Raw genomic sequence first — 27,072 nt, 5'->3', positions numbered from 1 at the left:
TGGCAAAAAGTGGCAGACACTGACAGACAGTGGGTTTTAAGTTAACAAGACAAAGTGCAGAATGGAACAGATTTGATGCACGTCAAACTTGCAAGTGATGCCCTTAAAATGGAAGTACCAGACGAAGCCTTTGCAGAAATTCCCCTGATGAATTAGTCTTCCAGTATGAAAGCTGGCATATAAACACATGCCTCTCTGCTGTAATCTTCCAGCTGAAGATTTCCCACAGCAAAGAGCCAAAGAACAAAAAGCAGGCCTTTCACTGTCAAATACAGCCTGTCGGTGAAACCAAACAAAATCTGTTGTAAATGTCACATCTGTAGCTCCCACCATAACATTTTGATAGCTCATAAAGCTATCTATAAAACAGACAGAGGTCTGTTGTTTTACTGAGCAGGAAGGGCTGAATGAAGTGCAGAGTGCTGTAACTGCTTTGGCCTGATCTTTGGCAGGCAGAGAGCACCAGATGAGAGCAGACCACGAGCCATCTGTCCCCTTCTGAACCCCCCTCTGTCTTCACACATCACACACACACACACAAGCAGGCAGACACAAACGTGCAAAGAGGACCTCAACCAAATATACACAACGGTTTAGGGGCACCTTAAGGAAAAGAAGTTGAATAGAGAAGAAGGAAGTTGATTATTGTGAGGGGAAAATGGGGTTTAAATCCAATGTTCAACATGCTCTCCAGCCCGTCTGCTGATCTTTCATTCATGTGTCTTAAATTGGTGCTCCCTCCTCCACCAATACACCACACAGCTTACTACACCAGAGTAATGGTCCTAAAGATCCTGGCGATTCTGCTCAGCAAACAGAAGGCTATTAGATGCTGAAACAGCCAGCTGCCCCCCAGGCTACACAAAGTAATAGGCTGTTGAACGGGGAGGCCCAAATCCATATCAGCAGCAATGGTCGCCAAACGCGGCAACAAGACAGGCAATGACTAGAGTAATTCACCTTTGCTTTGTTGCCAAGGAATAGTCCCTAGATCTCAACAGACAAACTTCTACATGTGAAGGACTTCCAAAACAGTATTTGGGACATAATCTATATTATAAAGTTTGAAAATCACATCTGTTAAAACAGCTGATTGAAACATAACATACTAGGCTCTTTATTGCAATAATGATGTCATGACTAAACCAAAGCATCAATCCCTGAGGTCATGAGAGTTTAAGGGGTCGACCGGGTCAAGCATGGCCTGAAGAATGATTTCAATACATGAGAAAGGACAGAGTGCTGGAATGGCCGTTCAATCTGTCTGTATGCAGCAACTCATTTAGATTAATAACACCAGCAGATGTCAGTGCAACAGCCTCAGTCTCTACAGATGAGGTACAACAGCCCTGACTATCAAATCATGTGACTTATTATGAGGAAAACATCCCCAAAAAATAATTCCTATGTTGCTGTCTTTCTCTTAATGCAGGTTATGCATATAAGCTGCATGTCTCCACCACTTGTGCTGTCTTAAACACAGGACATGGGCCACTGAAATCGTTAGAGAGAGGGGTACAGGATGGTCCAGGATGTCTCTCTGACTCATTTCCTCTCTGGAATAATTTTAGTTGACTGTTTTCATCCTGCGGGTACACTGCAATGTGAATATGATCCACTGGTAAAGACAGTATCAGTGACAGTAACAATGCTCTACACTGCCAGGCTCAGGATGCCTGCAGGCTCACAGAGATCACACAAAACACGGACGGACATTTTGCAAGACAGCTTGAGCATCATGTGAGTTAACATTTGGTGGACCTTACACTGCACAGACACGCAGGCGTAAACACAAAGGTTTATTTGGTGGATGCAAGCTGTCAAACAGAACTGGCTGAGGGTGCAGCTGACAGTTAGTGGGACTGTTACAAAGTTAATCTGAAAAGATAAATGAAGTATTTTCTTCACAAAGTGACAATTTCTTAAAACTTTAAGAGAAAAACAAGAATGAGCTGATTTAATCTGAAAATGTTCATTCTGACATGATACATTTATAGTTACCCAGCAATGCCCTGGACAGGCTCCAATGCGTGCAGAACTCAGCTGCCAGGGTTCTCACGCACACCAAGCCCTAGCAGCACATCACCCCCACTCTCATCCACCTCCACTGGCTCCCTGTAAAGTACAGCATCACCTATAAGCTCTTCCTCCTCACCTACAAATCCCTGCATGCCCTGGCTCCCCAATACCTGGCTGACCTCCTCCACCAACACACTCCATCCCAGAACCTAAGGTCTTCGGACCTGGGTCTCCTCTCCATCCCCCGGACTAATCTGAGGACCTTCGGCAGCCCCTACTCTGTGGAACTCTCTCCCCCCCGACATCCACAGCGCCCCAACCCTGGACACTTTTAAGAAAGCAATCAAAACGCACCTTTTCCTCAAGGCCTTTCCCCGTTAGATACCCCCACCTGCTCCCCAGACCCCTTACCTGACCCTGTGAAGCGACCTTGGGTTTCTAGAAAGGCTATATAAACATCAGTTCTTCTTATTATTATTATTAGGTGAGTATCTTATTTGTCTGTCCCTATACAAACCAAATCATAAAACAGCATGTTATGGTTTTACTGAGGGGGTAAGTGCCAGACTATTTCTTGGCAACCAGCATACTAGTCCTTTAATGCCTCACATCCACAGTAAGTCAAACATCTAGGTGAGAACTTGATGACTTACTGCAGTTTGCATTTCACAGTGTAACTGTCACAGTAAGTAAAACGCAACAACCAGTAAATGTCTCCTGGCAGGTTGGACTCAGCCGATTGTCCTGCACGGCAGACAGTTTTGTATTGTGGGTGGCAGCACTTTTACTTCAGACCACTGTAGTCCTGTAGTGCTCAAATCTGTGACAGACATGCTCTTGAGTCAACCCCACCCCCTCTCTGCGCGAGGGTGTGTGGGCTGACCTCCTGTGACCCCCCTGTGTCCATCCATCCATCACACCCAGGGACACGTGCTCACACACACATGCACTATAAAAAATAAGACACCTACTCGTACAAGGAGTGCTAATAAACACACACTTTGTGGAGTACATTGAGTACACAAAGCAGCTACACACACGGTCATTTTGCCTACTATGGTACACACACACACATGCTCCAGCAGGTAGCGTCAAGGTTGCAGCTGAGCAGAGAGGCTAATGACCTATAATAAGACACAACCTTGACTGATGGGTACAGTCAGTTAGCTTGGCTATGGCAGCCAACAGAGCACACACACACACACACACACACACACACACACACACACACACACACACACACACACACACACACACACACACACACACACACACACACTCTCTCTCTCTCTCTCTCTCTCTCTCTCTCTCTCTCTCTCTCTCTCTCTCTCTCTCTCTCTCTCTCTCTCCCTCTCTCCCACACACACACACACACTGGATGCTCTGGTTTGCAGCTCAGCAAAATTGTTCTGTTTCTGCTCTCTCCTCTGAGGTGGACTCTGACCTGCTGTACTTAATTTTACCTCTTCCTTTACAGCAGTCTTGTCTCATCTCTCCTTGCATTGAGGATATGCGATTACTCTCTGTTCATGTAGGCTACTGAAATAATATCAGGAGGTGACATAATTGTGACACACTTCCTACATGTTTGTTATATATATTTGGAAAAACAGCTTAAAGCATAAATATACAGGATGGAGAGACATTCTCAGTGCAATGAAAGAGAAGTAGAGGTTATCTTCATGTTGAGGCTGTAGGCATATGTTTCCATGAGGGCACTTTGAGGCTCTGATGTGTCAACAACTCAAACCATCAAGTCACGTCTGCATGGTGTCCGCCCCCACACTCAGCTCACCTTGAAGCCTCCTCTCTGTAACATTAACATGTATGTAATGTAAACACACACACACACACACATGCTCACAGAGTGATAAAAGTATTACAACAGTGTTTGTTGGTACGGTACAAATATTTTAATTTTTTTATATTTAAGTGCAGGATGTTATATGTTTGAAGTGTGCACATGATTCATGATAACAATAGACTGTATAAATCATGGATCCCTGACGTCACCCCTCTGTTCCTGAGAGCTGTTTTGAAGCCAGTCGACGGCGGCAGCCATATTAGAAAAGCGGAACTCAACCAGGCAGAGTGTGACGTAAAGAGGTGAAATTTGATCCTCCTAGCCAACAGCTGTGTTCCCGTCCGTGAGTCAAGTCAGTCATGTCCTTATTTGGGCAAAAACTTGTAATCTTAATATCTTCTGAACCGTCGCGTTAGAAAAAAAATCACCCCCTGTACAGTTTGTGCGGATAGAGAGATTAGCTATGTAGGGCCAAGCCGTTTTTTGAACCAGGCTGTAAACATGTTTATTAATGCTGCAAAGATCAACTTTTTTAAATTGGTGTGTATGTGGTTTCCGGTGTTTCTGCAGCTAGCCTCAAGAGGATTCTCGATGAATTGCAGTTTATAACACTTCCACATGGGCTTCATAGTTTGAGACCGGAGGATGCTGCTTGATGATAACATAATAAATATTCATATATTTTTACCATAGCCTGTGTATTAACATGGACATGAACCAATGGTTTCCAACAAAGCATTATGATGCCCAAAGATGGCAACCGCCTCACTGAAACGCTGACAACACTTAACTTATACTCTAGAAACCTGCAAAGAGATGGAGTTCAAGCCTTAGCCTAGCCGCCTGGCAGACAGCTACATCCCGCCAACCTGTCAGTCAAACAAGCCACGCCCCTCGTCATGTGTAATTATGGCTTACTCTAAGCTTTGATATACCAAATAAAAACAGATGAGTCGGAGAAAATCACCCCAGTGTAGTTGTAACATGAAGTAAAAATGTTTAACTTTTCTTTAAGGGGTTTTAATATGGGCTTTATTGGATCTCCAGCCTCAAGTGGACACTAGAGGAACTGCAGTTTAAACATTTTCATACTGACTTTATTGTTCAACACCAGAGGTTGCTGCTTGATTTTGTACGCACAAAACCTTCACTTATTTAATCAACAATTAGCACCTTAGTCCCCCACTAAATCTATCTGTGCCTGCTATATAATATTAATGGCATCATGGTAATATTGAATTTGGCATTATAAATCTTCAAAATGTAAAAAAAAAAAGCATATTTACAGTAATAATAGCCATTTAATGGATACCAAAAATACTAATAAGTAACTTAAACTCATTTTAATCCACTTAAAGCAGCTACAGTACATCATAGACATCAACAGATTCTAAAGGTTAAAACTTAAATGACACAAAAGTCAAGTTGACCCTGAGAGAAACAACATGCACAGCTTTTTTTTGTTGTTGTTGTACACTCCATGTCATTTCTGCTTAGTTCTAACACCTCCTCTAATTGGTCACTTCAGCAACTTGTATGTGTGTGAGTGTGTCTATGTTTGTGTGTGCCTGTCCACGCTTTTTCCAAATGACTGGAGTGGTCATTTGTCTGTCAGGATGGAATGTCCCAGAAAAGTTGAAGTGCACTGTGGGTGTCAAGATGGCTGACACACAGCTGACAGAATACCAGTCAGCAACGCACACAAACACAGAAATACACACTCGCACAGTGACAGCAACTTTGTCAGCAGCAACACGGACAACAACCTGACTCATGTTGCTGTGTCTTGGTGCATCAGATCAAGCTTTGGTGCTGAGAGGCTGCAGAGTGTGACAGACAGAACTTCACAGACACAGAGAGGATGATGTTTTAGCATCGTCCCAGAGTGATTATTTGTTTTGTCCAACCAGGATGAATCAAGAGGAGCAACCATTAACTGACTTATCGATTCAGTGGTTGAAAGAAAACCACCCACTGTTCTGAGAATCAGTTCACGGTTTTGCTCATTTTCTAAAGGAAAAAACATCAAAGATTTTCTAACTCCCACATCCTAAATGTGAGGATTTACTTATATTAATTGATTTGACAATTGAAGCCATCCCAAAGCTACTTTGAACTTTGTGAAACTAAGATCACCATTTTTCACAATTTCTTAACTTTATGGACTACAATTGTGGCTGTGGGTTAGACAAAAACAAATCCCTTACTGAAAACCACTTGCACTTCATTTGCATGTGCAAAACATGAACTCATCACAGGGGGAATGTGGGGTTTGTGGAAGACTTTTTGGAATGTAGGGAGCAACATTGTTCCAGTTTTCCACATGGGCTTCATATTTTTGCAGCTCAGGGAATACTCGCTGGTTTCTATGTCAGCAGACGTGTTATCTTTTAATCATAAGATCATTGGCGAGATACTGAATCCTGAAAGGCTGTACTTGTTGTGTGACAGTGTTTTTGAATGAGTGCAAAAATGTGGGTGTGAATGAGCTGGGTGAATATCATGTCTTTTTAAGCATTTTGAATAGTTGGAAGAGCAGAAAATGATCATAAGATTAATTTATTAATAACATCATCAATAACTGAAGACGCGGATGCACCGCTGAGACTTTTGCTCTCGGAAGGGTGACACAGTTAGGATTCCGACAGGTTCTGAATATCTGATCCAGTTCCTCCTCCTTCCTGTAAATTTTAAATCTGATCAGCTGAATCGGGGGTGGAACTCACAGAGATAGAATTGTAAACATTTCAGGTGTGACACTAAAAACTTACTGCAAAAGCAATGTATTTTAACAAGACTGTGAGAAAATAAAATAGTCTAGTATAAAACAGTCACATCTGGCTTATTGCTGCCCTGGGTAATGAGGCTACTGATGGCCATTGACACAGTAACCTATCAGATCCCCACCTTTAAACTACATAGCAAAATTGATCTGTCCCGGTTCTGGCCCACAATACACTTAGACGTAGCCAACATAACACAAAGAATGACAGCCCGTAAGTGGCCCAGATATAGTTTGCCAGAGACAGCTCACACATGAGCCAGCTAAATCACAAGCTCAACCTTAATCGGCCCAGATGCGGCATGGACAGATCTGGGCCACACAAACCCAGCCACACTCGGGCCAGATGTGGCATGCCATCATATATACAATGCCATCATTGCCAGACCTGGTCCACATCCTGTTGACATACCACTTGCCATGCCAGCAGTCAGCCAGCAGTGCTGGCTTGACGCCAGATCTGGCCCAGACCTATCAGACCAATTTTGCTATGTGGGAAGGAGCTGGTATGACAAGATGTTCAGCTTTTCCACTACATGACCTCACTGATTAATGTGTTTTCATGATCATAACGTGGGTGACTTCACCCACCTGTTCTTGAGCGATGTTCTGAAGCTGATCGTTGGCGGGAGCCATATTGGTAATGCTGAACTCAACCAAACCTAGTGAGCCTCCTAGCCAACAGCTACAGTGTGCCCGACCGGGAGTCAAGTCAGTCATATTCTTAAATGGGCAAAACTTGTAATCTTAATATCTTCTGAATCGTCGCGTTAGAAAAACATTCATCCCCGTACAGTGTGTGCCGATAGAGAAATTAACTCTTCAGACCAAAGCTGTTTATTGTGCCAGGCTGCAAAACATGTTTATAATTGCTGTAAATATCGTCTTTTTTGAAATGGTGTGTATGTGGTTTCTTGTGTTTCTGCAGCCAGCCTCAAGCGGATGCTCGATGAATTGCAGTTTATAACACTTCCACATGGGCTTCATATTTTGAGACCGGAATTTGCTGCTTGGTTTAACCTCAAAACTTAAAAAAAAAAGAAGTAAAAAAACAAACAATATCTTTCCTGACTTCTATAGGAGCTCAGTCTATTTTCTTAAACATACACAGACAGACTATCATGAGTGCTGCAGGTCTCTGTGTTGTTACTAAACCCCCCTCCGGGTGGGAAACGTCTGGGTGGGATCATGCTACTATAGATTCATGGTGAGACTCAGATGAGGCAGATCACACAGAGAAGGTGGAGAGCCTCTCAGTCAAGCTGCTCACAAAACAACAACCACAAAGGAGACCAAAAATATCCAGCGTGAGATTGTCAACATGGAGATACTCATCATCCAGGGATTTGGCTGAAAGTTGCTGTAGGGCTGATCTATTTTCAACACGAGGGGTGTTTGTGTAAGCAGCTGTAACCACCAGAGGAGGGAGAAGAAGAAGAAGAAGAAGAAGAAGAAGAAGAAGAAGAAGAAGAAGAAGAAGAAGAAGAAGAAGAAGAAGAAGAGGTAGAAGAGGTAAAAGAAGAGGGGATAGTACTGACAATAAATGAAGACTTCATGATTAGTGATGGTGTGGAAAATGATCAAACACATGGGGAATTAGACTAACTGTTGTGTCTCAGTTGTGTCTGGGGGATTGGGCTCATGTGTTGGTATTAAAATGACTGTCTGAGGGGGAAGCTAATGCAGCAAAGACCAATTTCAACCATCATCATCAAAACAATGAGCTATAATTAATGCTGTATGTTTCATATTGCTGCATTGTGTCTCTCTTTCTCTTTGCAAACAATTATGTTTCATTTATCCAGATTAACTTTAGAGGACTAAGATAATCAGCAAGCATTTTAATGTGTTTTTCAAATAACTGTAGCTTAACACCCTGCTCACCTACTAACACTGCCTGTAGAGCCACATGTATTGTCCTAAGTCTCCCTTTTCATCCAACTTACTGTAAAAACTTGAAGATGTTCGTTAATAATGATTTTCAGATGCAGATTGTAGTTATTGAGAAAAGAATTAAACCAGTGCATTTTAAAAACAGCTGAGAGTCAATGAATTACTTCAGACTTGTTCCACTTCTCACACTGTTCCCTTCTTTCTTTTCTCTATTTAAACTTGACATCTTGTTAAGAGCTTAACCTCTCCTTTAACCCTGAGGTAATAGCCATGTGAGTTAGTGCCACTCTTCAAGTTTACTTCTCTCTCCTCTCGTCTTCTTCCTTTTATCTCTCCTCTCCTTTTATATCTACTCTCTTCCCCTTTTATCTCCCCTTTCCTCTAGTCTTCCTTTATCTTTCCTCTGCTCTTCTACATGCATCTCTCCTCTCCTCCCTTCTGCTCTCCTTTCCTCTCCTCTCCACCCTTTTGCTCTCTTTTCCTCTCTAACCTTCTGCTCTCCTTTCCTCTCCTCTGCACCCTTTTGCTCTCCTTTCATCTCTAACCTTCTCCTCTCCTCTCAACCCTTCTCCCCTCTTCACTTTCCTCTCCTCCCCTTTCCTTTCCTCTCCTCTCCACCCTTCTCCTCTCCTTTCCTTTCCTCTCCACCGTTCTCCTATCTTTTCCTCTCCTATCCACCCTTCTGCTCTCCTTTCCTCTCCTCTCCTCTCCTCTCCTCTCCTCTCCTCTCCTCTCCTCTCCTCTCCTCTCCTCTTCACTTCTCTGCTCTCCTTTCCTCTCCTCTCCACCCTTCTCCTTTCCTTTCCTCTCCACTGTTCTCCTCTCTTTTCCTCTCCTCTCCACCGTTCTCCTCTCTTTTCCTCTCCTCTCCACCGTTCTCCTCTCCTTTCCTTTCCACCGTTCTCCTCTCCACCCTTCTCCTCTCCACCCTTCTCCTATCTTTTCCTCTCCTCTCCTCTTCACCTCTCTGCTCTCCTTTCCTCTCCTCTCCACCCTTCTCCTCTCACTTCCTCTCCTCTTCACCCTTCTCCTCTCCTCTCCTCTCCTCTCCTCTGCTCTCCTCTCCTCCCCACCTTTCTCCTCTCCTTTCTCTCCTCTCCACTCCTTTGCCTTCCACTCCTTTGCTTTCCTCTCTTTTGCTTTCCTCTCCTTTGCTTTCCTCTTATGTTTTGCCCTTGCTGTACAGTATGAGTGATGTGTTTTTGGCAGTCGCTGTTGGCTCAGAGGGCACCTGAAGCCAGAGCAGATCATCAATCCTCAATACCTGTTCTACCCTGGAGGTAAAAACTCATATCATAGCCTGAACAGACAATCCCCCCTCTAACACAAACACTCTACTGTACTGAACTTTTATTGAAGTCTGAATATAAAATAAATGTGCTCAAAGGGCCTTTAAAAGCAGGGACTCATAAACCTACTGTAGTTATATATTCAGTAAGGACAAATAAAAAAAAAACACATCAGATGACAATAAGCCAAATGTATGATAGTTCTTGGAAACAAACGGTAATCCAACTAATGTTAAAGCTGGGTTGAACGAAGCCCAATATGATAAATGTCCTAAAGACTATAATTTGTTTGAATATATAAAGCATTTGGTTCTCTCTATGCCAACGAGTAAACATTGGCAGAAATAGAAACGGCTCACATAAACGGGAACAACTTGATTTGAAAATAATCATTCATAAAATTCAGGATGATGATCGATTTGGAAGACACAATGACAGTGCTATAATGAGAAATGAATGATCTTTTGGATCAGAGGACAGAATAAAAGCCCAACTTCCAGCCAGGCCAGACATTGATTTCCCTTCTGTGGTTACCCTCAGCAAGAATCCAGAGGAGGGCAAGAGAGGAGGATGGAGTCAAAAATCAGAAATAGAAAAAAGCTCAGCAGACTCTGGATTTGAAAGGGAGGACATTTGGGGGGGGGGGGGGTGCAAATGTAGGCTTGATACAAATCAGCACTTTGTTCTCTTCCCAGCCTCATCCTTGAATTTCAGTCTGCTATTCTGACCAAGCATGGTGAAAAATCCTCTCTGACTTCTAAAATCTACCAGTAAGTAAGCCTAAGGTAAACCTGGTAGTTTTTATGTGCAATTTTCCGCTGCTTCTTTCAGCCAGGACGCATTTCCTGGTGATGATAAAACACACTTCAGTCCCACAATATGCTGTGGACTGATAACACAGTCCAAACATGTTTGGCAAAGCTGCTTGTGAATAATTCAGTATGAACCGCTTGGAAGACAGTGTGTGTAGCTTCTCTTCTGGTTGTCCACACAACTGTTCATAAAGAAAGAAGAAAAATACTTCTCTGTGTGCTTTCTACTGTCTAAAGGTCTATTTTTCCAGCGATCTGACTCTGCAACAGCAGACTACAAAGAATACCAAACCCACCTTGGAGCTACAATCAACCTTTCCCCATCAGCAGGCATTATACTGGACTACTGCCTTCTGCACAGGCTTCCTTTCAAGACACACACAACCAGCCAGCAGATGACAAAAGCGATCATTTCACTCCTTGTTTTACCTCCTACTATACTGCACAGTACACCCAAGGCCACACATATACACACACAAACACACACTCTGAAATACAGAAATCTCATGCTAAGATTACACTGCAATAACGACTGCAACCTTTTCACACTAAATTACATCCATTAAGGTGCAATGGAGTCCATTCTCAGGCCCGAAGGCAAAAAAGAAACACAGTGTATGTTGTGACAAAGTGGTATTAAGAGCCAGTATTGTAGCTGAGGCTGTTAGCTGGACATTGTAGCAGGTTTATTGTGCTCAAAGGGTTATAATACATATTTCAGAGAGAGGAAATGCAGCTCTGAAGATACAAATGTTAAATCTTTTACTGGGACAAAAGCAAACGACTCCACATGTTAAGAGAGTCTCATTTCTGGCAATTTGATGGGAAAAACTAAAATTTCCTGCAAGACATTTTTATAAAAAATGTCATAAAATAACGTCTGAGTAGCTCAGAAAAATACCCGAGTAGCCAAAAAGATTAAATTTGAGTAAACATAAATTTATTGGGGATATCTTCATTTCTTCTACATTTTACATTTTTTGAGACATTTTATCATAACTTCCAGAAACTAGGTATTTAGTGATTATATAGAGGGATTCTCTGGTTAGTTTAAGAAAGTCTCTAGATGGTTAATACTTTGAGGTACTATTTGAAAAATTATCTTGTAATTTTGAGAACATTTTTTCATTAATTTGAGAGGTATTGTTATGATTTTGAGAAAACTCCTCATCATTTGTACAGGTTTGTCAGTAGTCTGAGACACTTGTTCATTATTTTTGAGAAATGTACTAGTCATTGCGAGAAAGTTTGTCCTAACCTTGAAATACTAGATAATGGTTTTGTGAATAGGAGAGGGATAGAAGTATGAGCAGATGGTTAAGACCATAGACTGTATAAAATATGGATGTAGTATCCATGACGTCACCCATCTGTTCCTGAGCACTGTTTTGAAGCAAATTGGCAGCGGAAGCCATATTGGAAATGTGGAACTCAACTAGGCAGAGTGTGACTTAAAGGGGCGAAGTTTGAGCCTCCTAGCCAACAGCTACAGTATGTGTTCCTGATCGGGAGTCAAGTCAGTCATGTCCTTATTTTGGCAAAAACTCGTAATCTTAATATCTTCTGAACCGTCGCGTTAGAAAAAAATTCACCCCCTGTACAGTGTGTGCCGATAGAGAGATTAGCTACGTAGAGCCAAGCCGTTTTTTGAACCAGGCTGTAAACATGTTTATTAATGCTGCAAAGATCAACTTTTTTTAATTGGTGTCTATGTGGTTTCCGGTGTTTCTGCAGCCAGCCTCAAGAGGATTCTCGATGAACTGCAGTTTATAACACTTCGTATAGACTTAATAGTTTGAGACTGGAGGTTGCCGTTTGTTAAGACCACACATGCTAAAGCTAAAGCTAATTTTCAAGCACATTCAGATAAAAGCAGACAGGAGGGTGTATCCTTGTTTTGGGAGTTGGAGGATAGACAGAGAGGAGGGGGAGGGGTGGATATTTTCTCTCTAATCATGAATTGAGGCGTTCTCCTGCTCCCTAGGGAGCCCTGTATGCACCCCCATACTGCTGCCACCACCTCCCCCTCTTCCCCACCCTCACACACCTCCTCTTTGCCTCTCCCTCCCCCCACCAGGGAGAGCCAACTGTGAGGAGGTGTGATTACCATCGATCTGTCCTAACACAGCCCATTTCCTCAACTCCCACAGCTTCGGAGCTTGCATGGTGAGGGTTCTGCCACGAGCCCAGGACCACACTCCCCTGCCCTTGCCCAGGGACAGAGGCGGTTTCTGGGGGGGAGAGAATATGAGACTCATGGGTTCTGAATCCACAGCTTTTCACAGAGGTGGTTAGATTAAAATCTGAATGATGTTAATGCGAGAATATTCATGGAGCCTGTCAGATCCATTCTTTTTGTTCGGATGTTGTAAAAAATCAAACCAGGCAACAAAATTGATGACGGCTTGATTCTCGTTATCGCTTCACGTGGTGGTGGAGTGGCAGGTGGTTAAGTGGAGGACAGGGAGACGGCATTGTGGTGGAGCTGGAAGTGGAGGCGAGCGAAAGAAAGTAATTATCAAGCCGTACAGGCGTGAGTCCCAAGGGTCAACAGACTAGTGATTGTGCGTGTACGTGTGTCTATGAGAAAGAGAGAGAGAGGGCAAGACGGCACCATTTCAATTGGATAAGCTTTATCTATGAGTGAGTGAGCACCTGCCATATATGCATAAATGTACTCACACACGCACATGCACACACTGCTGTGACACACCATTTGGTGCGTTTAAGAGCCTGAAGGAAGAGGTCTGGCGTTGATGCACAGTAGGGGATTAATGAGTGTGATTTTGTAGGAGTGGGGGTGTTGTCTCACACAGACATACACAGCTTCTTCAGTGAACAGTGAGTTGTATTTCACACACATTTTTTGAGAGAAGATATTTTAAGAGAAGAATTTGAGTCATTATTATGAACTGAGATATGAGTTAGTTCATCAGAATAATCATTCAATATCAATCATCTTTTAGAAACTAACTCTTTAAGATGAGTAGGCTATTTGAATAAAACTCCTCATTTTATAGGGACGGTGGGCCATTATTCCTCAGGTTTCTCAATAATGTGAGACATGAATTCCTTATTTGAGACTTTGTCATTGTTTTAAGAAACTGAATCATTATATTGCAAATGTGCTATCATTTGTAAATGCTGAGTCATTATTTTCAGAAGCAGAGTTAATATTTTGAAAATGATTTCCATGGTTTCTAAGATACTAAGTAAATAGCTGCCAAGCCATCCTTTAGAGATTCCAAATCAATATTTACAGATGATTATTCTTTCAAAAGTGTGTCCTACACAATGGCGTATTGGATTCAAACCGCAAAGCATGCTGGGTATACTTGAAAAGACACTTTAAGTCAAGTGACAACTGGAGGTGGGTGTGTATAACTTTACAGCAGTTGCAACCATTGTTCTGTTTAAGTGATAGATGTTTTCTAGATGTTGGTTAAATTTGAGTTGTGTTTTGTGCTTATGTTGCAGGTTTACAACCTAATTAGGAGTCAAACAACTTCTAACTACCGAGTGTCGGTAGGCAAGTGGGCGTTTAATGTGTACCAGTGTGCAATTAACGTAAAAAGAAGGTGACTCGAGTTGTGTGCACCGTATCTGTTCTGACATCCCTTTCAGAGGGGAGTTTATTAAACTATAGCAGGTAGATTAGGTAAATCTGGACAGGGTGTTTAAGTCCGAGCAACATGGCTGAGGATCCGTACCTCACACCTTCCAAAGTTACCAATAACTGAGCTTAAACATTGGTACTGGTAGTGAGCAGGATAGAAAACTCCACACAGTTGAGTTCTAGAAAGAGCTACAAAGCTGCACCTTCTGGACTTGTCTGAACATAAAGAGAATCTCTGAGAGACATCCCCAAAACAGACTGCTACTCATGTACGAGCACAACTTATATTCTGGATATTACAGTCATTATTTTAAAATAGTTAGTCTTTACTTCGGAGGAGCCATTCTGTTGAGAAATTCTAAATATTGTGCAAACTCAGTTACCTAATAAATAATTTTTGTCAATATTATATATATGTATATATTTTTTAAGTTATAGTTTGGGGGCTTTCTGCCTTTATTCAATAGGACAGCTAAAGAAAGTTAGGAAATGTGGGGAGTGGAGAGCGGGGAAAGACATGCAGGAGATGGTCGTGGGTGGGGGAATCGAAACGGCGACCCCTGAGACAAGGACTGTAGCCTCTGTATGTGGGGCGCTTAGACTGCTAGGCCACCAGCGTCCCAATATTTAAAAAACTTAATAATTTTAGAACACTAAACTATTCATTTTAAACAAGCATTATGTTGAGAATTCAGATAATTTCCCATTATAATGGGATGAGTTAATATCTTGAGAATGTTTCTCATTATTATAAGAAACTGCCATTTTGCAGATACTTTATTTCTTTATTAATGAGGTGCTTTTTATCTTCAGAAAGTTTCACATTATTTCAAGAAACAGAGTCAAAATACTGACAAAGCAGAGTAATAGTAAACCAACAAAGGGGAGAGGTAATCACTTTCTGTTTCAGAGCCCTGAAGGCATCTTCCTCTGAACATCGCCTGTCGTCCAGTTTTCTATTTCTGTCTCCTTTTCCTCCAATTCCCTGTTTTCACAATGTCACCTTTTCCCCTCTCTCCTTTCTGTGTCTCCTCCGCACCTGCTCCCCCCTTACCTTCTCTCTTCCTCTCGTTCTGTCCTTGCCTCATCAAGTCTCCCTTATCTCCTTCCTACTGTTCTCTCTTTATCCCTCCTCCCCCTCCCCTCTAACATACCATTCAGCTCTCTAATCACATCATTAGGCCGCATTACTGTATCTGTAACTATGTGTGAATAATCTCACGGTGGACTGCCTTTACTGCGCTGATCTCTGCTGGCTCACCCTTGAACAGCAGAGGTGAGCTGGTCCTATTTAAATGAGATGACGGATGGAGAGGTGAGTCCATGGTATGCTTATTCGGAGAGGAATGTCCCACAGTTAACAGTCAACTGTGTATCCTGCATGGCAACAGTAAAGGAGAAAGTTGTTTCATTCTCTCTCCTCATGTAAATCTTACTCTCCTTTCATTTGGCTGGTGTATATTTTGGCACAAGACCTGAGTTACAATCCTGCATCCTTATAGAGCATCCCATGCTTACTCATTCAGTGAAGGTAAACGAACATAAAGATTACATCCCATACCAGAGAGGACTTTCCACCCTCTGTTGCTAAGCAGGATTGAAGGAATATTCCTCTAATGCCTTTAAACACATGCGACGTGTTGCACTGAGGAACAGCTTATTTGTGTAGCAGATCAGTTACACAAGAAACACTGGTTTATGTTACATATTACACTATCAGGTCCAAAAGATGCACATTGTAGCATCCTGTTTCTGAGCATCGTCAGCCCTGCAACTTACTATTATAACAACTATACTATTTTCAGTTTCCTCTGAAGACTCAATCACTTGATTCACAAAATTCTAAGAAGAGGAATATAGATTTTCAGTTCACATATTATGACTTGAAGCAATCATTTCTCCAATAATTCTCCAACAGTTCACACTAATTAAGTCATCCAGGCTGCTTATAGTTCAAAAAATCACATGTAAAATACATAATTTCAAATGTTAAATATTAGAAATGTTCTGAAGCAGCTAGTCGTTAAAATGGAAGTTTAAATTCCTACCAACTAACTACTTTAAAAATGAGACAATACTCAGAAATCCATGACATTTAGCAACAATTATTTAACACAGGATCAGAGTCTGCAGGCAGTGTCCAGAGGGGTGGCCAAGGGTGGCACTGGCACCCCTTGAAATCCAATTGGCCACCCCAACATCCTAAACTATGATTGGCTGTTTGCCTTGTCAGAGGTGGGTTTCTGTTAAAATCTATAATTTAGGATGAGTTAAAAGGCTGACAGTAGATTTCTTTATCAGTGCCCTCAAATGTGAATTTGTAAAAACATCTTTTGTAAGTCCTTAAAGATTTAAGCCAAGAAGATTTATGCCACTTTGTCATGTTTTTTTTAAGTCAAAGGGAATATAACAACTGTTTAATACTTAAATGAAAGTAGGTTGTGTAGACAGAAAGGGTAAATGTTATTTATTAGTAAATGCACTGGCTATGTGAGAGCCTCAGTTGGGCCACCCCAGTCAAAAAGTTCTGGACACGCCCCTGTCTGCAGGTAATGTGTAACCACCAACTTGAATACATTTTTTATTGTCTTCTATATCCTGATGAAGACACAGCTGACTCAACAGAGGGGATTATTATACCCAGAGTACCTTGGATTTTCAGTTTCGGTGGCTAATTTTCCCCATGAACTTCACTGCAAATAACCTTGACAGGCATTATGTAATTTGCAATTTGACCTCTGTCTCTTATCCTTAAAGAGCACTTAATAACTTCAAACAATTTTTCATTTTTTGACCCAGTGTAGCACTCACTTCATTCCATCTACAGAGCTAACATCACCAGCCTTTGGTCCTCCTTGCAGGTTACGTATGTTAAATCTTGACTCCATTGAAATACATATTACCAGATTCTTGCACTACACAGCACTATTTGTGTTATATGACATGAATTTATGAAATGATATCCCTTAAAGCTTTTCTGACAGTCTGTTAGAACAACACACTCCGTTTTTCTTTACAAGTCTTATAATTGTCTACAAACTGTTACATTAGCTTCCATTTTGGCAGACATATTGTGTATCCTCTCATTTAAATAGAGTCAGCAATGAGTGTTAAAATATATGAGGCCTACATTTTATTACGTCAGATGTGAAACCACATCCAGTAGTTCCACATTGAACACTACATCAGAGAGAGAGAGAGTAGAATGAAGAGGAGGGAGGGTGCTCATGGATTTGAAAAGCAGCGAGAAATACACCACTCACCTTCAAATAACCTTTAGGCTTATGATCATGCTCTCCTCTCTCTTCCTCTTCATGCTCTTCTAATTCTCTCCATTTCTTCTTATCACTCACTCTCCCTCCTCTCTTTCACAGCCATGCTCACTCTCTCTCCATCTATTAGTCCTTATCTCTTCCTCTCTCATTCTACGTCAATCTCGCCTTTGCGACTGTTACTCTCTGACTGACTCTTAAACACACACACACACACACACACACACACACACACACACACACACACACACACACACACAGCAGTCAACGCCTATGTGTTTGGAAAAAGGACCAAAAAATGAGTGTTCATTGTGATTTTTATCACCTGATGCAAAAAAAAAAGGAAAAGGGACAAGAAATATTCCAGATCAGGAACCACAACCAGACAACTAGTCAACATGGATTTTTTTTCCCAGCGGTAGGACAAACAAATCCCAACATACACGGTTTCTGGTTACACTGGTTCCCTAAGAAATCCCATCACAACACTCACACACACGCATACACACAAACCATCCCCCAGCCATAGCTCACAGTGAAGACCCTTGAAGTGGTGGATCAATAATTAGAACAATCCTTATTACATGCTCTCATTTCCCCTTAGAGACTGAAGCTAATGTAGAACAATGGCAGCAGCATACAGTAGAGTGAGGACGCTGTGATTCACACTGGAGGATCCTACGTGTTTCAGGCTATGTTTGACACAAGAGTGGGGGCTAAATGGTCGGTTTTTTAACCAAGCGGCAACCTCCGGTCTAAGAATATGAGTCCAATGCAGAAGTGCTAAAAAGTGCAGTTCATCGAAGATCCACTTGAGGCTGGCTCTGGAAGTAGCTGATACCACATACACACCAATTCAAAAAAGGCGATCTTTACAGCAGAAATAAACATGTTTACAGCCTGGTACAAAAGACAAGTGTCGTCTGGATAGATTATTTCTCGATCAGCACACACTGTACGGAGGGTGAATTTTTTGCTAACGCGGCAATTTCAAAGATATTGAGATTATGAGTCTTCCAATGAGAGGCACAGCTGACTTGATTGGCCGGAGGGAACACTGTTCGGCACTTTTGGCTAGGAGGCTCAAAGCCCACCTCTTTACGTCACAATCGCTCAACAGCAGCAATATGGCCGCCGACAACGATTGGCCTCAAGACAGTGCTTCAGAAACAGATGGGTGACATCATAGATACTACGTCCATATTTTATACAGTCTATGGTTTTAACCTGCATTATGGCGGGTATGTTATCAAAATCGCTAACAGGGAATTGATAAGGTTTAGATTCTAATTTCCTCTAGGATACAAACATATAAAAGTGGTTGAGGTTTTGTCACCAAGTCAGCATATACTTCAAGTTCATATAATCTTGGTCACATTTTTCTACATTATGAAGACGTTTTTTTTTTTTTTCTTTTCCTATTACGCACATCAAGAATGCTATAGGAAAAGATCACCTAATGCGCATCATGGGCAAGAGGCATGATAAAGCAAAACTTGTTTTAGTGTTTGATATGGAAATCTAACTTCTGTCTTAAAACATTGGTGAGTCTTTAAGAAATACATTCTGTATTGGTGCTGCGCTAACAATTGTGTCTTCTACAGTCTTTAAAATCAGTACCAGTATCAGTATCAGACCACAGATTCAATCTAAAACGCTGTATCAGGTATTAACGACTAAACATATAAATCCATCTCTTCTATATGGGTTGTCATATGTATTAATGCAAGTAGGGTTGTAACGGTATCTCAGGGAACAGTTGAAAATTGGTGCACACGAAAGATTGCTGAGATGAAAGATGAATGGAAATGTCATTTTTAAACAGCAGTGAGCGCTATCTGACTTTTACTTCTCTACTTATCATTACATCTCTTACATCTCTTATGTCCGTAGCTGAACAGAGTCTTACCAACATGGTGGCAGCAGGTGAAGATTTGCAAATGTACCCCCAATGTTTGAAACAAGTCTTTTGGACTCTTAAGGCACCCATTAAAGTTCTGTCAAGGATATAGGTGTTTAAATCTCTCTTTGTGTTTATGAGTGAACACACTGGTCAACAGCTTCATAGCTGATTCATTTAACCCACTTAATCGTGTATACCACATTCACCCTAAGTAGATGGAAATGCAATAAACGTTACACTAATTGTCATTATTTCCTCTTACAGAAGCTTGGCAGCCTCATCAAAGTCACACTCACTGACAGTCCAGCCGGTGGCCATCTTGATGGTGAAAACATTTTGTAATACTGGGAGGAGTTCCCAATGCCAATGCAATTAGCTGAGGCATGCATGAGCGCCGAATTCATTAACCTCCGTCTTTTGTGGGCTGCAAGTGAGGGGAGCGGAGGAGGTTAGAAGGTGGGGAGGAGGAGGAGAAGGGAAGCAACACGCGTGCCGGCTTTGTTTCAGTCGAACCGGAAAGTGAATTGAGTGAAATGAGGGAATGAATTCAGACAGAAAGACAAGAAATACAGAGGAATCTATTTGAATATGCTCCAGTATCATGTTTCCTCTCTCCCTGCCTTCCTGTACGATATCTCTTTTCCCCATGGTTTACTTTCCCTCTTCAGGCTGGGCAGACTCTTGTCTTGCTAATGTTGCCACAGGCTTGCTCTGGAGGCAGCGCAGGGCTGAAATCCAATTTCAACACTGCCTTCCCCCTTCCAGCAGTCATTTCAAAGTCTCGCTTTGGATTCACTGCTGTGATCTGGATTGAGACCTGTAATAAACAGTGATGATGGTGATAAATGATGATGACATTCACAACTGAGGAGCGGGTGTGCCAGTGATCTCTGGAATTTTTAATGAAGTGGATCGAATTTTGCTAATGCTCTCGTGCCTTTTTTTCCCTGCAAGCGTCTGACAAAAACTGCCACAATATTGGCCTTAAACAACAGACAGAGAGTTGGGACACAGGCACAGATTTTCCTTGTATGATGAACCCGATTAGACTGTGGGATAAGCCTTTGAAAAAAGCTAGCACATGGCCTATATAAGCCAGAGGAGAGAAACAATAGGTACTGTACTCACGCACACTCTGTGTACCAGAACGGTGTGCAAAACTGGGACTCCGCAGTAGGAAGCCTGTGCTTCGCTTAGCTCTCTGTCTCTGTCAGGGAATCCATCGGGGGCTCCTGGCTCTACATAATGTCATTAGAAGTAAAGCAGCTTGGAGAATTTATGTAACACTGAAGCAGGGCTTTCCCACACAGATGACCACTGCATCTGCTAAGTTTTCACAGACTCTGACCAACAAATGCTTCTACAAACCATCAACATGTATCCATCATTTACAGGAACTCAGGCGGATGCAGAGATGCAGTGGTATGCAGCTTACTCTCTTTTATTTGGTCTCCCGGGTTAACATCCCACTTTTCTCACAGTGCTAATGGGAGAAACTTTATCTCCCGGTAAGCTGCTCTCCTGATAATACACACCACAAACATGCACACATATATAAGTTGTGAGACATCTGTAGCAGGGGATCCCTCCCCAGACACCCTGAACTCCATTAGGACTACACTGAACTGAGTGCTGTCTGATAAAAGCAGCAGACCTCTATCTCTCGTCTCCTTCACATATTGTACATTCCATTCACATATTCTTCTTCTCTTCGTGCATTATTTTGATTTTCACAATATCTTTTTTTTTTTTAACAGATGTATCAGTCTTAGATTCTATTTTTTGGGGGGACTACAATTTGCAATGCCACATCACATACAGGTCTCATTTTTTTGCAATGCAACATCAGTCACATCTAGTGTTTTGTGCTACTTTACATCAATTTCTATCGCTTTTTTTTTTGCTGGAATTTACAGGAATAGTTAAATAAGCCTTTGACATGAAATTCTTGTATCATTGAGCCACACATGTTATGTTCCCACGACTCCTGTCATCACTTTTACACACACCTCTGCACAGACAAAGCATCCATTGCCCCTTAAAAAACTCAAAATGTGTCTCTCTTACTCCTCCTCCTCCTCCTTGCTCTTTTGAACACCTGCTCTGGAATTCACTGGCTTATACTGCACGTTAACTTCAATATTCAAACTTCAGTGGCCTGACGTCAGTTCCCTTGACAGCGTGTTGTCTTTGTGAATTTACTGTGACGATATCTCAGAACTATGACAAGTTCGGACTGTTATATCGGCCACATAAAAAACAACAACAACAACGTAAACAGCCACTCAGGGGCGGCTGTGGCTTAGTGGGTAGAGTCGGTCGTCTATCAATCAGAAGGTTGGCGGTTCGATCCCAGCTCCGGCAGTCACATGCCGAGGTGTCCTTGAGCAAGACACTGATCCCCGAATTGCTTCCGCTGTTGTTCAGCGGTATGTGAATGTGTACAAATGAGAGATCAGCTAATACTGATGGTTCCTCACATTAGCAGCCTCTACCATCAGTGAGTGAATGGGTATGAATGAGTGAATGCGACGAGTAGTATGTAAAAGCGCTTTGAGTGGTCAGACAGACTAGAAAAGCGCTGTATAAGTACAAGTCTATTTACCATTTACTCAAACTAAACTGATCCGACCAAGTAATAGGAATTGAGAGTAAAAGCTTGAGGTGTGAATGTGATCAAAAGTTGTGGATAAGGGGGCAAGTAAATGACAGTCTATGTTATAGTAGTCTGCACATTGAGTTCTGATTCAAAGCCAAAGATGATCACGTTAATCACTCTTTTCTCTGAATGAACCGAAAGTAAAAGACTTGCCCAAAACTGAGGGGTATTTTAAAATTAGAAACACACAGAACCAAAATAAACTCCGGCTATCAGATCATTATGTAGCAGATCATGACTTACACAGTTCTACATCTGCTTGATGACTAATATCTAATACAACGTAAAATGTTACGAATGGGAAGACACGCCACTCTGCATTTACAAGTGTTCTCTATTACAGTTTTGTACCTGCTCAACCATCTAAATATAGCGTTTGTAGAAATATGAAAGCAGTGACTCAAAAGCAGCTGCACAATCTGCACAAAGACAAGCGTATCAGTTCAGCAAAGAGGCGTAAATAAAGTGTTTGAGACTGAATGATGAAGGAGAACTGACAGACTAACTTGATAAAGTAAAAGTTCAATGAGTAACACAGGAAGAAGAATAACTTCCTCTGTTGGTTTTATCATCCTTTAATCATATTTTTTTTTGTGTTTTAACATGTTTCTGTCTCGATGTGTTCTTTGAGCATGTGTCAACATCAGTCACGTGTGTGTATGACTCTGACATCTCTCTCAGTTCCGTGTCATATACTGTGAGATAACGTGAAAGTTGGAAGGCCACCAACAGAGGTAAAAAAAAAAAAAGTACCAGCAAGGGCAGCCAAGGAATAAAACCAAAGCCAAAGGAGCACTTATTAGTGTGTGTTAAGCAACACAACAACAGTGGATCTGTGTGTGTTTGTGTGTGTGTGGGAAAGAGAGAGAGAATGACCGACAGCGATGGCCTAAAGTTCATATCCGCCCAATAAACAATGACTGACAAACAAATTAACTTTAGTGTTTGACTTTGTTTCGTGACAACAAATTATTCAAAGCGAGGGCCAAACAGAGATAAAAAAAAAAGTCAAAGAGGGAGATAGAAGGAGTCAAAAGTGTGAAGACAAAGAGTCAGGACAACAAAGAGTAAGAAAGACAGAGGGAGGAAATGAGGGGGAGAAGAGTAGATTAGTGGGGTGAGGACGGAGGGAAGGACACAGGGCGAGCAGAGGTGAGAAGAGAAAGTTTATTATCCTCATGGATGCTGCTGCGCTCGGTCCAATCAATACAGGCCTCTCCTCTCCTCTCCTCATCATCTCTGTCTCCTGTTCTCTTCTATGAAACATGACCCTTCATAAGGACTATAAAACCTCCTATACAGATCAGCACACACATGGAATTTATACACAGAGGACAGACAAAAACCTAACGCCCACTTTTTAAGCATGGAACCAGAAGTAGCTGTTTGAATTCACTTGACCTTATGAATCTTTTTTTGGGTTTGGAAAAGATGAGGCCATGATCGCTCACCTCTTGTTTATGCTCAGGTCAAATAACGTTGCCAGCAGCATAATTCAAAACCGGGCACCCATGGGCGCAATGTGCAGTAAATGTCGCTGTTATTGAATGCAACGCTCACGGTCAAATCTCCCTACATTCAATACGCAGAATGTAATGAGTGCTTTGTCCAAACGCCAGAACAGACAGCGGGGAATTGTTTTTAATACAAAACTTTTACTGGGACATGAGCAAACTTCTGTCTTTGTGACGTGTCTCAGCTTCAAGTCTCTTAGAATCTCACTGAATTCAGCCTCATTTTGCACAGGTTTCTTCCTCTGTTCAACCCAAAGTACAGACCTGACACATCAGAGAGGAGGAAGAGGAAGGAGACCCACATGCCTCTCAGGTCCTCCTCCATCATATGAAAAGCTTTGTCATCAATAAATTAGTCGTGTATGCATTATACATGGCTGTCTGTGCATCCAAGCACACATAATGACACACACACACACAAGCAAGAACTCACAGAACACACACATTCAAAGAAACCATGATCAAGACAGAAGCCTCTTCACATTTTGATCCAGTTATTTGCCATTTTATGCAGAAGGTGTCTGACACCTTTTGTAAGTTTCAGCATTCATCTTCTTCAGGAGCTCAAAGAAAGGTCGAATTAAACTGTAAGCAGTGATTTATGGATCACAGCCTGCACAGGGTGACCATGACTGACCACAAAGAAGTGTATGCAAACATTTAAGGGAGCCCTGAATGACGTACTTTTACTAAACACAGATAAAAATCATGAATCGCTGAAAGAGTCAAAACAAAGCAAAACCCACCATGTGTCCATGTGGTGTTCAACTCATCAATACAGACAGGCAACAAACAGGTGAAGTCATCCTCTACTTTGAGCCATCACATTTTTTAAAGAGACTCATGTAAACCTGTAGTAAGCCTATACATGCATAGCAACACTGAACACACAGATTGACACACACATCTGATAAACACCATCACACATGAGCACGCATTTTCTTTATGCAAGGTCAAAGATGCTATTTCAAATGGAATGAGTGACTGCTGCCTCCACATGTGTCTGATGTTAACATACACATAAATTTAAACACGTGTGACCAGGTAACCTCCAAGCTCAAAGGGAGATGTAGCGATACACACACACACACACACACACTCACACACACTCACACACTCACACACAGAGTCACGCTCCAGTGATGCTAACTGAGCGGAGCAGATGAAGCCACCAGCCGAGCCAGCCAGCCGAGCCAGCCAGCCCTCGTCTGTTACCTTTCTCTTTTGTTCCCGGGACGCTGCTCTCCTGCTCTTCCTCCGCTTCTCCTTCTCGTCCTCTAATGCATTCACATCCACTTCCCCCCGATTCTTCTTCAATTGGGAGGCCGCGTGAGCCATGATAGGTAGTTGAAAAAATTCAAAGAAGCACCACACACCACACACGCGTGCCTCACCTGAAATCCCAGAGAAGTTCAGAGGCTCTAATTGACAAAACCGGGATCTCAGAGGAAAAAATCGGGGTAGAAAAGGAAAGGGGGGGAAAGGGAAGAAAAATGCCCTCCTTGAAAAGGAGAATGGAGAAGAGTAGGGTAAATATTCTTTTATGGACGTTTGTATAATCCTGTGTGTCCTTTCTTTAGGTTGTTGCCCTGGTCAGGGTTAGTTCCCTCTCTTCTCTCTCTTTTTTTTTTCCTTTTTTTTGTCTTAAAGTGATGGAAAGATAGAAGAGGAGAGACAGCAGCTACTCCTCATCTCCTCTTCCTCCTCCTTCTCCTCCTCGTGTGTCATCCGCTGGCAGTGTGAGAGGAGGAGCGCGTCCAGGAGAGGTGAGGACAAACCGGATGGAAGAGAAAGGAGACACGAGCATCACCAGCACAGAGGTGGAGGGAGGGAGGAGAGAGAGAGAGAGAGAGAGAGAGAGAGAGAGAGAGAGAGAGAGAGAGAGAGAGAGAGAGAGAGAGAGAGAGAATGGAGGTGATAGGAGGGAGGAGGGAGGGTGTGAGGGAATGGTTTCTACGGCAACCACGCTCTGTTTCAGTCTGCCCTCCTAAATGTTTCTCTTTCTCTGCTCCGGTCCCTGCTTCTGAACCTCAGCAGGTGAGTGTGTGTTTATCAATATGTTTGTGTGTGTGTGTGTGTTTGTGTGTGTGTGTGTGATTTGAGGTGCACAAGAAAGAGATAAATTGTGTGTAAGACTTGCATGAATGAAGCAAACGCAACAGCAAGGAAGGGGAGGTCAGCGATGGCAGGGAGTCTGTGTGCACGTGCACGCATGTGATAGTGTGTGTGTATATTTGTTTACTCACCCCCCACCCCCCCACACACACACACACATTCATCTACTATCAAACATATGAAGACGCAAGGACACGCACCATAAGCTGGAGGTGGTTGTGTTATAGGGTGGGGATGGGGGGAGAACATGCAAAGGACATGGAGGCAGGGAGGGTGAGGGGAGAGTGTGTATGATGCTGATTGTAATAGTGTAGAAAGCTCACACATAATCACACACACACACACACACACACACACACACACACACACACACACACACACACACACACACACACACACACACACACACACACACACACGCGCACATGGAAGAGCTAGCTTAAAATGATGGTGCTCAGTATTCCCAGTTAGATTTTTTTTTAACAACAATGTGCTTGACTTATTCATAGACGCATACCCAAAAATGAACTTCTGTAATTAATAAGTCATAAATGGCGGGACTAATTTAAAACTCGTCAAGGGGAAGAAACAAAACAGCTCAAAATAATTTGTATGCTTGAATTCATACATGAATAAAAAAACTTAAAAACAGATCTCCGAAGGAAATGTCTGCGACTTCTGCGCTTCCTTAACCTCATTGTGATCTCTACCCCAGCATCCGGGTTCATTGACACCATGATGGAGGGGTCAGACAGGAGTAAGGGAGCTTTTGCTTTACCAAATCACTTGGGTCTTTGTCAAAAAGAGAGGGATAGAGAAGGAGAAGAAAAAGAAGAAGAAGCAGATGGTTTACACAGAAAGAGGGAGATGCAACAGAAGCTCCGGTTTGATTTCCTGTGACTGACAAAGGGTGGGATGAAGAGTGGAAAGAAAAAAAGAAAAAACAGGACATCTTGTTTAGGAGGTCTTTCACATCAGCCGTGCACACGTCAGACATGGCAGCATGGCAAAGACAGACAGAGCACGCATGCAGCGGCCATCTTTGTGTTTCTTTCCCTGCCTGCTTGCATGAAAGTCAGAGGCACCTATGAGGTTTGCTGGGTCCTGTCGACACCAAGAGGCTGCCTCATCACATGCCTGGATCTGCTCTGTCTGTGTGTGTATGTGTGCACACTTCTCACTGGACCAAAGGGGAACCATATGGAGAAAAGCTGTGAATGAGAGGGGAGATGATCGGTCACTGCTGCGAGGGAAGAAAGGAGAACATCCCTCCAGGGACAGATGACAGGTTTAGCCGGTGGACACCAGTCGTGTAACGATACGAGCGTGAAATTCCCTTTTCTCCTCCTCAAATATATTCATTCTCCCTGCTCCATTTTTCTTTCTTTTCAAGC

The 27,072-nt window shown here is 42.4% G+C and overlaps 1 protein-coding gene across 1 annotated transcript in view; it reads right to left on the bottom strand.

Annotated features, from left to right (window-relative positions):
* Positions 1-25,387, bottom strand: part of LOC117811075 (ankyrin-3-like) — a 122,658-nt gene extending 97,271 nt beyond the window's left edge. The window contains exon 1 of the mRNA XM_034681109.1: positions 24,779-25,387. Within this exon, the coding sequence (XP_034537000.1) occupies positions 24,779-24,901 (123 nt within the window). The 5' untranslated portion in view covers positions 24,902-25,387. The remainder of the gene's footprint in view (positions 1-24,778) is intronic.
* Between the last annotated feature and the right edge of the window lie 1,685 nt (positions 25,388-27,072).

The sequence above is a fragment of the Notolabrus celidotus genome, chromosome 4 (assembly GCF_009762535.1).
Source record: "Notolabrus celidotus isolate fNotCel1 chromosome 4, fNotCel1.pri, whole genome shotgun sequence".
Classification (NCBI taxonomy): Eukaryota; Metazoa; Chordata; class Actinopteri; order Labriformes; family Labridae; genus Notolabrus; species Notolabrus celidotus.
This window is presented reverse-complemented; position numbering and strand designations above follow the sequence as displayed.